The sequence below is a fragment of the Thamnophis sirtalis genome, unplaced genomic scaffold, assembly GCF_051295495.1.
Source record: "Thamnophis sirtalis isolate CommonGarterSnake01/CBP01778 unplaced genomic scaffold, rThaSir2_p1.2 scaffold_5, whole genome shotgun sequence".
Taxonomy (NCBI): Eukaryota; Metazoa; Chordata; class Lepidosauria; order Squamata; family Natricidae; genus Thamnophis; species Thamnophis sirtalis.
In genome coordinates this window covers 119,630,597-119,646,455 of record NW_028261385.1, presented here as the reverse complement: position 1 = coordinate 119,646,455, position 15,859 = coordinate 119,630,597, and the positions used below count along the sequence as shown (strand labels likewise).

General features: G+C 37.7%; 1 protein-coding gene across 1 annotated transcript in view; it reads right to left on the bottom strand.

The window, feature by feature from the left end:
• PKHD1 (PKHD1 ciliary IPT domain containing fibrocystin/polyductin) overlaps positions 1-15,859 on the bottom strand; it is a 180,127-nt gene that overhangs the window by 38,357 nt on the left and 125,911 nt on the right. Inside the window, 9 exon segments of the mRNA XM_087717043.1 lie at positions 785-885; positions 1,432-1,511; positions 1,514-1,605; positions 2,469-2,534; positions 3,307-3,438; positions 4,407-4,653; positions 8,235-8,292; positions 8,294-8,371; positions 13,937-14,071. Of these exon segments, the coding sequence (XP_087573169.1) occupies positions 785-885; positions 1,432-1,511; positions 1,514-1,605; positions 2,469-2,534; positions 3,307-3,438; positions 4,407-4,653; positions 8,235-8,292; positions 8,294-8,371; positions 13,937-14,071 (989 nt within the window).

Sequence of the window (15,859 nt, the reverse complement as noted above, 5' to 3'; positions counted from 1 at the left end):
GTAACAAATCATTTTCTCTCTTGTGCACAGGGGAGAGACTAAAGCCTACTTCAGGCTTCCTTGAGTTAGAAAAAGCCACTTTTATTATGTGATGCTGTTCATATGAAGAAGCTTCTTGTCACTAGTCCAATTTTAGTCATGCCATGTTCTTTTTCAGCTAATATTTACTATACTGGTTAAAATTGGCACAAATAACTCCACAATTCAGTTATGCAAATACTTCCCATGTATAAAACCACTTATTGTTATGTGCTCCTAGTTTCTCCAAGAATTTAATCTTTCTGGAATAGCACAAAGAGATTTTAATTCTGGAGAAAATTCCACGTTCCTGTAGCAGGTGGCAAACCTAACAACCTAAAAGCAATTTTCAGAGGAAGTGTCTGAATTCCAAATTGCTTCACAAAGGAACAAACTACTCAATATGGTTAATGTGTGATGTCCATCACCAATTCCAACATCTGTGTGCAGTTCAGTGGTGGATTGCCAATTTTTTTACTACCGGTTCGGGCGCGCTCATGCATGACACTTCTGCACATGTGCAGAAGCGTCCGGGCAGGTGAGTGGAGCCTCCCACTGCCGCTACTACTGGTTTGCCTGATCCAGGCCGGACCAGGAGCAATTCACCTCTGGTGCAATTCCTTCTCAATCAGCACTGTTATCAACTACAACCTTAAACATCAAGTTCCTACCTAAATAAGTTAATTTGTTCGTTTTCTTGTTGAAAAATCAGTTGCAAGCCTTGTGATGTCTATGTGAAGGATCAGCCTGGAGTAGCGATCCTTGCCTTCTTCCACAAAACACTGTAAGTTGACTGTGGACTGGCAACCCTTCATGCTCCAATAATAGATAATTGCCAACAGCAAAATTATCAAAAGTAACTACATACTATGGAGTAGAACACAAGAAACATGCAAACATTTATATTTCCTTTCTGAATTATATCTGGATTGCAATAAAGTACATTAATGATTGTGTAAGTGAGAAGGAAGAAGGGACACAGCAATTTTTCAGCAGACTCATAAATGCCAAAGTTTCACCTCTGTCCCTCCCCTAATTTATGAATAATGATCTTTGGATTTGGCTATTTATTTACTCCTGAGAAATGGATTTGGCTATTTATTTGCTACTGAAAAATGAGTAATCATTTCAAGAGCATGGCCTTGCCAATAAAAGCCACATATAATGCAGAGTTACCCAGAGTGTTCCATGCTATCTTATAGCTCTGAAATGGTATTTCCCATTATAAAATATTCATTGTGACCTGTGAATGACCCATATCACATACAGACACTATGTATCCTATTCTCTGTGCCTTATACCTCCATTAGATTAAAATGAAATTGTATGTTATTTTGGCTTCAGAATTCTTTTTTCTATTTCCTATAACAAAATGATACTGTAACAGTTGATGGATTAAGCAAACTTCATTACCTGCAAATTTCTTTGAAGCAGAGGACTGCTGAATGACAAAGTATAAATTTCTTGATCCAAAAGAAGAGTCATCCAGCTATTGGCATTGATAAAGTGTCAGACACAAAATTGACAGTGATCACCTTATTGCGACTATTAGTTACAGTTAAATTAGATGAGAAGATTGGGGACTTTCTGAAAAAAAAAATCAAATTTATTTTCTAAATAATATTCACTTTGCTGTTGCTATGTTGATGCAGCATGTTAGCCCACCGTTGCCCTTCAAATACAGTATTTAGGCCTGGATCAGTAAGCTCAGATAGTACAGAATGGCAACATATCCCACTTCCCCAAATGTAACTCCCATAAAAATTTTTTCAAGTAGTCAACCTACTTGACAACTCAGATTTGCTTGAGTGAATCTTTAATCAAGAATACCAGGCAAACTCTTTGGTATTCAACTTTTTTATTTTGAGAATTACAAGCCCCTTGCAGTTGGAAATAAAGGTAAATCCATCATTCCCAGTTTTACTCATTTTCTTAATTTCCCTCCAATTTTTGCATCTTTCTGCATAAGAAGAAACCACAGAATTCCAGTGTAGATTGTATAGGACTCCTCTTGCTGAATTTATTTGCAACAAAGAATAACATAACAAATGCCCATATATTTTCAAGTTGCTTACCAAACTCCAAATAATGTAAATTTTGATAAACAACATATTTAAATCTTAGAGGTCCAAGCTGGCTAAATGCCTTACAACCAGAATAAAATAATTTCACTTCCATCCCTGTTGTTCTAAAACAATGGATAGGCAGAATGAGACACTTGAAAGGTAACAAATAGTTTTGATTACTCAAAATGTCCAGGTAAATCATGAGCTGACAATCATATTGTCTTTCCAAACAATGGTTTCACTTCATACTGTCAAGCTAACCCCAAAATAGAACTACTATATTGCTAGCATAATTGAGCATTCCTACCACCATAATTAGCACCGTTTCAATTTGCTCTAAATAGCCAGTGATTTTCACTGTGCCCTAAATAGCCACCAATCTACCTCTCTTTAATGTTAATGGAGCAGAGGAGGGCATGAGCATTTTTAATTTGGAGGAGCTGAGGGAGCCTGCATGGATCATTAACGGGAAAGTGTTTCATTACCAAAGGAGGAGGCAGCTCTCTAAGATCTGTTCTTCTCTTTCTCAAGAAGAAACCAGAAGGAGGTAACCACAGTGGTAATGTGAAATTAACCCTTGGCTCAAACTGCCAGGAGCCTTTCAAAGGGGTTAAAAGAAGAGAAAAACCTGGATGACTGATAGGCAGTGCTGCATTTTTTATACCCAGAGAAGTTTCAATTAAGAATCAATTTGCTACAGAAATCTGGCATGACTAGTAGATAGAACTTTACAGTCTGCGTTACAATTTACCATCATGGTTCTTTAAACTGTTATGTAATTTAGCTCATGTGTAGTGTGCAGAACTGTTGAACATAAATGGCTCACAAAGGGTTTGCTAAACCAATCAACAACTATGAGTAGAATAAATATTAAGTCTCCTGTTTATGTTTACCATTAGCTTACTTATCCTAAGGGGGTTCCCCCCTCCCTCTCCCCCTTTATATTATGGCGAACACTGCGTTTAGCTCTAAATTCTTTCTGTTTGTTACCGTTGTGAAATAATCTGCTACAATGATATAACTCAAGAAAATAAAGCAACAATGAAATTGGCTTAGAATGAGGCCGGTGATACATGCATCAATATTGCAATGCTTTCTTTCAGAAATAGAAATTTAATAGTATAGTAGACACCCACGAGTGTCCAAGTTGCATTTTGCTTAAGGCCTTTCCCAATTGATTTGAAGTACTATTCTCTCATCCTTGAGTTGTCAACACACATACCAGCATGAAACAATAGTCCCATTGCCAATCTCTGCTCTGTCTCTTTCATCTCTGTTCCCCAACACTACAGTCACCCAAATTCCCCTCAGGATAATCACTGACAGATTTTCACACATTGAGACTATGCGTGGACTATTATAGAATAAGAGGAGAAGGTGTAGTTTAACACCTGTCCACTGAGAAGAACGTAAGCTTATCTTATTTATACACTAGGGATGAGATGAACATAAGGCTATGGAGGCAAGGCAGAAAAAAGATTTGATTTCATTTCATTTCATTTATATGCCGCCCTTTTCCCCAGAGGGGACTCAGGGCGGCTCACAATTCAAATCAGGGAAGGGGGTACAGACAGAAAATAAAAAGACGAAACATAACAATACATAATTTAAAACACACAACAGTCATACCATTCAAGACGGGGCAACAGCTCTTTAGCCCCAGGCCTGTCGGAACAGCCAGGTTTTAAGGGCTTTGCGTAAGGCCTGGAGGGTGGTGAGGGTTCGAATCTCCACGGGGAGCTCATTCCAGAGGGTCGGAGCAGCCACAGAGAAGGCTCTCCTCCGGGTAGTCGCAAGACGGCATTGGCCGGTGGATGGATGTGGTCAGGGAATACTTGTTCTGAGGTTTTGTGCAAATACTGAAAGCATGATTGTGTGCTGTTATTCCAAAAATTTAAAATTAAATCCAATAGTTTATTCACCCAAGTTTTAAAACCTATGTAAGAGGTCCAGGGCTCACTTCTGAGGGTCTATCTACTAGAATTTTCTGATTTTAGGGCATGGCTGATGGTAGATTAGAACCTTCACCTCAGCTTTCAAGCAGCTAACATCAATAGATCTATATCCTTAACCTAATGCATTTTTATTTTAAATAATACATTTTTCCTGCAATTACTCTGTATGCAATTGCTGGATGTTCCTGTCCCATTCATATGTTTTCCCAACAATGAAATGACTTTTGTGATACTGGATGTTTTTAACACATTGTTTTCTTAAGATTGCCTAAGCCAGAAACTTATTTTTGCAACCTATTATCTTGCTAAAGTGTGACTTCCTAAATTTTGTACAATTGCATGTTAGGGGAAAAAAGCAAAAACTTACAGGCCAATAGACATACAATGAAAAGTAACATTTGCAAAGCAACAACTGGCATTGACAGCTTGACTGGCATTGACAATTGTCCTACAGGAATCTGGAAGAATATCCAGAGAAGGAAGGATCTGACTTCCTGGTTGTCCAGTGAAAGAGCCGTCTAGATCTTTGAGGATGGTACAGTGAGGGAATGGAAATGACAGCCAGTTTGAGGCATTGAGGAGGAGGACTTGTTCTGTTCTGATAATAAAGCCTCCTGAAAAAGAAGGGGAACATACTATATTATAGGACAATTAACGGAAGCTATAAAATCCCATCCAATGAAAACTGAGAATTCAAAAATGTAAAATACGATGTTGGTGTTGTTGATCAAATCAACAGCAGTTTTCTTGGCAATGTTTTCTTTTTGCTACCCTGTTTCCCTGAAAATAAGACCTCCCAGGATAATGAGCCCAATTGGACTTTTGAGCGCATGCACTAAAAAATCCCTCCCCCGAAAGTAAGCCCTCCCCGAAAATATTGCAACACAGCAACAGCCATGAGATGACCACACTCGTCACCTCCTGCACCTCAGAAATAATAAGACCTCCCCAAAAATAAGGCCAAGCACTTATTTGGGGGGGTAAAAATAAGACCCTGTCTTATTTTCAGGGAAACATGGTGTCTCTCAGACCACCAAACAAATCTTCCATTAGTAATGCATTTCCACAGTCTTTTGCACAATGTTTCTAACTATTGACTGTTTTCACACATTCCCATTAGCTAAAATATGTGAACAATTTTTAGAATGCATATTTCAGCCAAGAAATTGTTAAGCAAGAGGAAAATTGCTAGGATTGGAAAAAAGGCAGTAATGTTTTTTCTGGTCTCAATGGCAGGTATCTCAAATAAGCAGTTTTTTTTAAATCTACTCACTAATTTCATACTCCAGTTATTCCTGACTCCATATAGATTTTAAAAACAGTATATGTTCTAGTAATGCATGGTTGTTATTATTAATATTACTACTTTAGCTTTGATGTTTGCTTCCAAGAAGGAGTCCCCACCCCCAGTTCTAAGCTATTTTTATTATTATTTAAATACAATTCTCTTGGAAAGACTAAGAATTGCCATGAGCATGAACAGTGAAAATTAGGCTTGTGTGAGGCAGCTGAACAGTATCTTGACAAGGAGCTTTGTGTTCCTAGCACTATTCATCCCCCTGGACCCTTTGTGCTTCTGGTGCTTCCTTTGGCCAGAAGAGTCTTCTGAGCATGCCTCAAAATCAACATGAAAGCAGCATTTTCTTCTTTAGAAGTGAAGGATCGCATTGCTTCACAAAACATCTTCAAAGAGGTACTTTGCTCAGAGCCTTGTTGAAGCAAAGCATCTCTCTCAAGGTTTGCTTAGCCAGAATGGAAGCCAGCTAAGGAGAGAGCTTTTTAATAATGGGAAAGGATGGGTTCCTAAACCACACTGCAACTATATTCAGTTGTCTTCAAGCACAAAGGTGGGATCCAACAGGAGATGGCAAAATATTATCATTTCAGACATGTGCAATTTAGACAATTTTGAGAAAATTGTATATTCTGTTAATCGGAAAATGTCATACTACCTCTGCCTTTTGAAAAAGCGATTTGACAAGCTGGGTGAATTTAGTTTTCCTCTTTAAAGATTTACAAAATCAGATTGATCAAGTTGAAATTGCAAATTTTTTGTTGCTATTTTCTTTATGTGTTATTCAATGTGTAATTTTTTTCCTTTCTATTTTGTGATTGTTCATTTTTATTTTATGTATGTTTGTTTGAAAATATATGCATGTACCATACATACATGCTTGTATATGTGTATACCTATATGACAAATGACTCTGGGACTTATATTTTAGTACAGGAGTGTCAAACTCGATTTCATTGAGTGCTGCATCAGGGTTGTGTTATGACTCAGGTGCTGGGGGGGCAGCGAGGCCAGAGGGGGCATGGCCAGCTTAATGTCACTTATCGAGCCTCCATTTTCAGCCACGAAGGCCCTCCTGGGCTCTGTCTTCAGTTGTGATGACTTCCTGCAGCCCTCTGCCAGCAAAAACTGAGCTCGGAGATGATGCACATGGCCCTCCTGGGCTCCATTTTGGGCCGCAATGGCCTTCTGCAGCCCTCTGCCAGCAAAAACGAAGCTTGGGAGGGCCATGTGGGCTGGTCCTTCACTGTTTTCAGAGCAGGCCCATGAGCCAGATCTAATTCCCCCACTAGCCGAATCCAGCCCCCTGGCCTTGAGTTTGACACCCCTGTCTTAGAACTTAGAACAATATATTTTATATGCAGTCAGAACACAAGTATTGAATATCCTTTTAGCATAAAACAGTGGAAATGAGAACGGTGTATGTAGATATGATTGGGGCAAATTGCAATGGTGATAGGAATATGAGTTGAATTTCTGGTTTGTATGTTTTTTTAACAGAATACCAGAGTTGGAAGGGACCTTGGAGGTCCTCTAGTCCAATCCTCTGCTCAAGCATGAAACTCTATACTAGTTTCTATTTTATTTTATTTTTTGCATTACAATATGTTCTTATGGCTAAACAATAAAGAGCTTTTCTCTTGTTGTTATTATTGTTGGGGTTGTAATTCGGGATTCTGGTGGTGCAATAGTTCACTTCTGATAGGTTCAAGGTTGACTCAGCCTCCCATCCTTCCAAGATCAGTAAAATGAGATTGTTGGGGACAATATGCAAATAAAGCTTTGACACTGTAAACTGCCCAAAGAGTGCTATAGCAATAGCAATAGCAATAGCAATAGCAATAGCAATAGCAATAGCAATAGCAATAGCAATAGCAATAGCAATAGCAATAGCAATAGCAATAGCAATAGCAGTTAGACTTATATACCGCTTCATAGGGCTTCCAGCCCTCTCTAAGCGGTTTATAGAGTCAGCATATTGCCCCCAACAACAATCCGGGTCCTCATTTTACCCACCTCGGAAGGATGGAAGGCTGAGTCAACCCTGAGCCGGCGAGATTTGAACAACCGAACTGCAGAACTGCAGTCAGCTAAAGTAGCCTGCAGTGCTGCATTTAACCACTGTGCCACCTCGGCTCTTACAAGACTTAAAAATTGCCAAGGTTGGACACACACACACACACACCCCACTGTAAATCTCCTGGGCCTGGAGCACCGGTGCTAGAAGGGAGATGAAACTATAAAGTGCTATGGGATGGTATATAAACCTAAATGCTATTGCTATTGCTTTTCTTTAAGAACTGCAAAATAAGCCTGTATCCTTTTTTATTTAAATGAATCTGGTTGGTAGAGGTGTGTGCTTGGCTTTAAAGCAAAGGAAATCCTACATATATTTACTGTATAATAAGCCTTTTTGAGTTTAAAAGCTCTTATCCAAAGTATTACACTTAGAATTTCTATTTTTATTTAGCTAATCTATTAGCTCAACTTCCTCTTGTGGCTCTCTGGATATAGAAGGTGAATTTATGCAGTGTGAGACTTCCTCTATCCACTATGGCTCTCCACATGATAAAACCAGAATTCATTCATGTGAAGAGAGTCCATTGATAAAAGAGGCTCTTCATTATAGACCTTCATCTTCTACATTTGGAAAACAGAGTCTGCATGCTTGTCCTCAAGTGACATCAACTCCATGGTCTCTTCTGTTACCATATTCCAGCAAATGTAGCTGTCCTGTTTGAAAAAGATGCATTGCCTTTGGATATGTACTGTATATATGTAAATTTATTGTTTCTTTTCTATGAACTGTTTTGAGCAAAAATATTTGTATACAATCCTCTTTAGTGTTCTTCACACTCACTTCTCATCACAACCATGTTCAGTACCAAAAATATAACTTACCCTGACCTTGGTAGCAACCAGAACAGGTAGTAATTGCAGTCCAGTTGTGACTGTCAAAAGTTCATAAAGGTTGCACGTGAAATCCATAGTTCATGCTTTTGAGGAGTTTTCAGCCCTGTCAACATACAGCTTCTATCCTAATATAAGAATGTAGACATTGACATTATGTTTAAAAAGAACAGTTGTGTAAAATTAAGTTGTGCATGAATTTATATGATAATGCTGTTCATGCTTAAACTAGTTTAAGACAGTTATCTTAATCCACCAAACTCAGTATAGATACTTTTAGATCCTGCCTTTTTCATGCAGAAATTTGGACATGGGTAGAAGAGTGAAGACTGCATTTAGAACAGCACCACCAAGTTCAGGTTTGCTCTGGAAACTGCATAAATAGATACTTGCTGTAGTAATCTAAATTTGGTAATAACTTGGAGATCCTCTATGGATGTTCTAGTAATCTCATTATTTATTCATTCATTTACTTATCAAATTAATATGCTACTCATAATCTCAATTAATCTTGTCCATCTGCTGCATCTGTTACATTCCCATTCTTCTACCTCCCTCAAACTCGCCATCATTTCTTTCACGCAAACTCATATTACATGGTCCTATTCATTCTCCCCTGCTAAGTACTTTTTATATTTTTGTTTGTGATATTTATTTATTATTAAATGTGTATCCAATCAACCAGTGATGTGCGGTGAGGATTATGGTTGGTGAGGCAAGAGTGTGGCAGTGGCAAAAAGCAACATCCCCAAGTCTGTGTCCAACAGGCCAGGCGTCTCACGTTTATGGCGGACATAAACGTGAGATGTCTGGCCTGTCGGACACAGTGACGAGAATTCCCCTGCCGCTGCTGTGCTCCGCCGCCTCACCCCCCGCCTCCTCCGACCTCACCGCTGTGTCCAACAGGCCAGGCATCTCACATTTATGGTGGACATAAAAGCGAGATGCCTGGTCTGTTGGACACAGCGGCGGGGACAGAGGAGGCGGGGGCGAGGCAACAGCTGGCAAAGAAAGGGGAGAGGAGAAGGAGAAAAGGGAGAGGGGAGCAGGACGGGGCTCCCAGTGGGGGGGGATGAGGGCTACCCCTCTCTTCTCAAACAAACTCTCTCTCAAATTAAGAGTGAGTTTGTTTGAGTGAAGTAAAGAAAGAAACACATGCACACACACACACACAAATTACTCACAATAAAAAATTAAGAATTAAATTACAATAATTTTGAATTCCCCCCCCTCCATCCGATCCACATACCTTTTCCAGCTGTGGATTTCAACTCTCCTCTTGTCCTCCCACCATGATGAAAATGTAAAAAATTAAATAAAAAGACAACTTAGGCACAATTTGCTGCTGCCAGATGAGGAGACAGAGAACCACGTGCCTCCTTTGCATAAGGAATTTTTCGCCTTTTAGCCCTTGCTTAACTCTGAGCAAGGGTTAAAAGGCGAAAAAATCCTTATGCAAAGGAGGCCCATAGTTCTCTCGCCTCCCCCTGCAGTTAGCACTAAGCAGACTCAGAGTCATCCACTGTGACTCTGGAGTCTGGCAGCAACTACCTTAGCCTTTTTCCTTTTAATTATTCTTTTCTTTTCCTCATGACACTGGTGAGGCCCCACCTCCCCTGCCTCCCCTGATTGTATGTGAGGCTCCGCCTCCCCTGCCTCCCCTGACTGTATGTCCCTGCAATCAACTCCCAAGAGTTCTGTATGATTCACCAATAGAGTTACAATCAGAAACAAAAATAAGAAGTAAAAGCAAAATGACAGAAACTGGACAAGGTTAGAAAAAAGAACTGATGCTGCCTTCATTCACCTTTGTTAAAGGCCTGGGAGAAGAGTTAAGACTTTATAACTGTTCTAAATAACAACAAAGTGAGGGACTTCCTGATTTCAGGGAGACAGACACTGCTACAGAGAAAGTAGGCTTCTAGGGTTCTGATAGATGGCACTGTTTAATTGAAAGAAACCAGAGTGTGACAATGCTGTCAGGCAAACTGATTAGATACTGTGAGCATTAGGCCGTTGCCCAACTAACCTGGTCTTATAACATGAATGGTTTTATAGGTAATAGACAACACTTGAATCATACCAAGAAGCAAACTGACAACCCGTGCAGTTCTTGGAGCAAAAGTGTTATATGGACATACCAAAGCATGCCCATCACTGCTCATTCTGTTGAAACTTCTAGGTGTTTTTCAAGGACAGCCCTATGTACAACATATTGCAGTAGTCAAGCTGTGGTGATCAGAGTGTAGCAACTGTGTAAAGCATCTCCTGATCAAGAGCCTGCTCTCTGGCTCTGGTTATCCATGATATATAGCAATAGCAATAGCAGTAGACTTATATACCGCTTCATAGGGCTTTCAGCCCTCTCTAAGCGGTTTACAGAGAGTCAGCATATTGCCCCCAACAATCTGGGTCCTCATTTTACCCACCTCGGAAGGATGGAAGGCTGAGTCAACCCTGAGCCGGTGGGATTTGAACCGCTGAATTGCTGATCTAGCAGTAGCCTGCAGTGCTGCATTTAACCACTGCGCCACCTTGGCTCAATATGTTTTGTGTTTTTAAAGCTCTCCATGTTTTGCCACAGCTTGTCTTTGGGATGGTCACAAAATAAAAGATGCACAAAAAACAAAAGTTACATTTTTAAAAAAATAGATCTCTAGAAATTACAATTACTTTTAAATTGCTAATAGCTATTTAGCAGAAGTACACACATGACTCACATTTAAATTCCACCTATTTTTCCTGTTAATTTGCAGTGGGTGTGAATCAATGCAAAAAGTAGAATTTAAAAAAAATGGTTAAAAGCGTATTTTAAACATAAAATGGTTGGCTGAATGGAAGGTTTAGCTTTCTTGTTAAATTAATGTCATAAAGTTTTAAATGATGTTAAAGAGACATCATTATTAAAGGCTAGAATTACATAAATTAATATGTAAATTATGACAAGAAGATTCTTTATCATGAGATAATCAAAGATAATCAGCCCCCTGGGGTGCTGTAAGGAACAAGGCACAGCTGAGTGCTTCAAAATCTTTTAACAAGTAAGATACTGAGAAATCAAGAGACAGAAAAAACAAAGAAAATATTTTATCAGTGCTATAAAAGTTTGCTGCATTCTAATCCTCTACCTAACTCCTATTCCTTGTTCTCTGGTTCTCTCTTCGTTCTTCACACTTACAGCAATCAAAATTTAGTCTCTCTTATTCTTAACACTTAAATCTATTTCAAGATTCAATGTTTATATCCATTAGACTCATTTTAAGTTCCACTTCCCAATCTTCACTTATGCAAAACAATCTTACCTCTCTTGCGATATATTTGGGCATGGTGGAATTCCTGGAATAATATAGAAAATTAGTTTGAAGAAATCTAGGCATGTGGAATCTTACAATTCAAGAGAAATATGCTTGCCTCTAGATTTCCATATCCTGGCCTATTTTCACCATATCATTGCCAAGGCAGCATAGTTCAATAAAGATGGAAGATGGGTGACAAATGGAGGAGACAAGAGTAAAATTGTCCTGTTTTTTCATTATTTTGATGAAATACAAGTTGTTGTTGTTTTATTTCCTTTGAAGTAGAGCTTCTGCTGAGGCTATGATGAACTAGATGTCCTCAAAGGAGTGGAAACAGCTAGTCAAAGATAGAGCCCAGAGGGCCAATGCTGGACACTGAAATCTCTCCAGATAAAAGAGAGATGATTTAAGAAATTTTAAATGGACAAAGGAGACTATTGTTTTTAAGATTATTTTTCAATGAAAGTCCATTAGAATGAACTGTAATTAACTTAGACAAGTGAATTCAATCTCTGCAGGAATGATTTTTGCTTATTAAAAACTGCAGACAATTGGTGAATTTTACAAAAAAAGATAACAGTAATATTGTTTGTCTGACTATAACTATGGAGATGTAGATATGAGGTTTGACTGCAATTACAGCATTACATGTACAGCAAAAGGAAAAAAGAAAAGAAAAGAAAGCAAAGAAAAAAGAAAAGAAAAAAGAAAAGAAAAAAGAAAAGAAAAAAGAAAAGAAAAAAGAAAAGAAAAAAGAAAAGAAAAAAGAAAAGAAAAAAGAAAAGAAAAAAGTGAGAAGAAGGGATAACTTTGCCTTTGCCTTTCTCTTGTTGGAGATATTTTCAATTTAGAATTACAATATAATGGCAAGAACTTGAAAGGTGGCATGCATGGAGAGAAGGGGTAGGTGTTGTTAGAGTCTGTAGAGAAAGGAACATAAGATTTGCTTCAGAAAACATTTCAGTCAGGCGTCCCCAACCCCAGGGCCATACCTATTCGGAATTAGGCAGCACGAGTGGCTGCCCGTGCATGTGCACAGTTTAACTTGCATTAGTAGCAGGTTGGTGATCCCTCGTGCACATGCATGCTGAGCCACCAGCCACTTCCAAGCTGCAAAGTCTCTGATTTCAACAATTTAGAATCTCTTGGTACTAAGTTGACAGCCTTTGAAAAAAGAATAGATAAAAGTTTTGTAACGATGAAAAAGGAAGTGAAATAAGTAAGAAAGATGGGAAGCTTTAAAAAGCAAATACCTGGACATATAAATCAAATTAATGATAAAATGGAAATTCTGGTGATTAAGGCAAAAGTTACAGACAGAGAATTGGAAAGAGTACTCGCCATTGCAATATGGCCTTATTGGAATTAAAAGGGAAAGAATTCAGTCTGAGATTCAGAACTATTCCAGAGATTTCTGATGAAGATATTAAAGAGAAGATTATAACGTTTTTGAGAAACTTTTTAAATTGCCAAGAGAAGGATACTGAGACAGAAATAGATAAAGTTAATAGACTAAAGTTCAGGATCTGCAACAAGAAATGTTTCAAGAAATGTTTTCATCCATTTTGTGAGGAAGAAGTCTACAGGTTTAGATTGTTCTAAATGTTTGGCTTTATCGTGAATTACAAAAGTTTAAGATAGAATATAGTTAAAACAATTCTCTTGAAATGATTTTTTTAAAATCATTATTTGCAAAAAAAATACTCACTTTAGAAAAAAATGATACAATATTTGATTTATAAAATCTTGGGTGAAAAAAATTACTTTAGTTGGAACAAAAAAATCCCAGAAAAATATTTCATATAAAACCCTCAACTAAAACCAGAACTTGTATTGATTGATGATCATGGTAGATTTGTTGGGGGGGGGGGAGTTTAATTTACATGGAACTGAGGTTATTATATTGAAAATTTATGCCACAAATGATGATCCTGTAAATGTATAAAAATAATAAAAGTGGGATATAAATAAATAAAATAAAGTGATGTTCTATAAATGATCTATACAGAGAGTAATAGATTTCTCCTAATGAAAATTTGAGTGGGGATTGGAATGAAGTGACTTCCAACAAATGAACAGAACTTTACAGAAAAATGTTAAAATTAGTCAAGGAAAATTACCCAAAAGTGTTTTTTTTTAAATCTGATGGACAATTTAGAGTTTGTTGATGTATGGAGACAGAAAAATGGTAATTCAAAAGAGTATACTTTCTTTTCTGATACACATAGAACTTTTTCAATAATATATTTCAAATGAATATGATTTGGATTTCAAAAAAATTGGTTACTAAGACTCATTCAAATCATAACTCTGAATTAGTATCCAGGAAAGCTGTGGTTTTAATTTTGTATTCTTGGCTCTTTAACTTGATTCTTTGAAAAAATTGTAACCAAATACCTTTTCATGGAAGTAGCCAATTAGTACACTGTTGACAACAGAAGTGTTTCCAAGACTTTCCACAATGTTGATACCAAAATCTTTGCAGGAAGAGATGTGGAAGTTCCAAAGCTGAAGGTTGCTGGTGCTAATAATCTGATAGAATAATATTTTAAAATAACATATTAGCATTGTTTTAAAGTAATATATTAGCATTATTTTGTTGAAAGTGCTTTCAGGGTAGATAGCATAATGCTAACTACAAAGTTTCTCATTAGTTTAAAAGACAATAATAAATCAAGAAGACAAACCTGTGCCCTGCCTCATAAGATAAATCAAAATTTTAAGAAATCATCTAAAATAATGGCAATTTTATTGATTTAATTTTACATGTTAGCAGATGGCAAAAATTAAAAACTGATACTTCCTAAGTTTTGCTGCAATTTTTGTGGCAAGCCTTTCTTCATTGTGAGCCTTAGCTTTCCTTGCTTCATCTTTACAGGCTCGGGCTATTTGCTGATATTCTGCCTTAGTTATGTCCCCCTCTTTCCACTTTTTATACTTAACTTTTTTGTCTTTCAATTTGTCAGAGAGGTTTTTTTTATGAAGCCATGCTGGTTTCTTTTGGGAGCTGTTATTTTTCTTCTTCATTGGTATTGTGCTAGACTGAGCTTTTGTAATCTCATTTTTCAAAATTTCCCAAGCTTCTTGAGTTGGTTTTCCCTTGAAGATTCACATCCATGGAATTCTTCCCAAGCTCTCTCTAAGTTTATTGAAATTAGCTCTCTTAAAATCCAAGACTCCAGTTTGACTTTGTTCTACTACTTGTGTTTGCATAATGTTGAATTCCAATATTGCATGGTCACTTGCCCCCAGACAATTGACCTGTGGCTTCAACACCTATCATTTCCTCTCTGTTAGTGAGAATTAAGTCTAATATGAAGTCCATGGTGTGTGTTTGGAAGTGGCAGTTGATGAAATTGTATAAACAATAAACAGAAAAGGCACAACCGGGTGGAAAGTAGTTTCTTTCAGGGTAGATAGTTAATCAGCAGCATTTGATCATACATAGCATCCAATGTATTAGGGTAGGAAAAATGCTCATTACTAGAGTGAGCAAATATCAAAATAGTTCCAGAAAAGAGGCAAGAAACTGAATAGTAATCTTGCTTTTAAATACAAGCATTTCAACTACTGCTTAAGGTGTTGAATTAAGACCATTGGGAGTGGAGGAAAACAGCACTGTCTGTAACCACCTTGAGCTCTGGAGGAAAGGTGGGATATAACAAATAATTGCATTTGTGATGTGTATTTTAGAAAGTTGTTGAAAATACATAGTTAATTAACACAAAAAATGGAATACTTGCAATCCACTTCCAACTACTAAACCTATTCAGACTCAAGAAGACTTAAAATCCTGGTCAAGCCAGTCCACTCCAAAATTAGAATGATTCCCTCATGTAATTCTTTGGTTGAGATTATTATACCTTCTGTTTTCAACCTGTTCATGATGAGAATTTCTGCAAGAATATGATGTGTGTGTGTGTGTGTGTGTGTGTACCCTCAAGTGAGTTTTGGACTCCTGATAAACTGCCTGGATGAGTCCTTGAAGTTTTCTTGGCAAGGATTTTCAAAAGTGGTTTACCATTGTCTTCTTCCTAAGGCTGAGAGAAAGTGACTGGCCCAAGGTCACCCTGCTGACTTCAAGCCTAAAGTGGGACTAGGGCTCACAGCTTCTTGGTCTCTAGCTTGGGCTTTTAACCACAACATGAAACTGAAATACGGATAATCAAATTAATATAGATTAGGAGAAAAATAAATAATAATTCATGGCAATTATGCATGACATTTGTTAATGAACTGAAACAATTTCATAAAGGATGGCAGGGACTCTGTGCCAATCTTCACACTGCAAATGTAATGTTTTGCCAAAAAAAAAGGGGG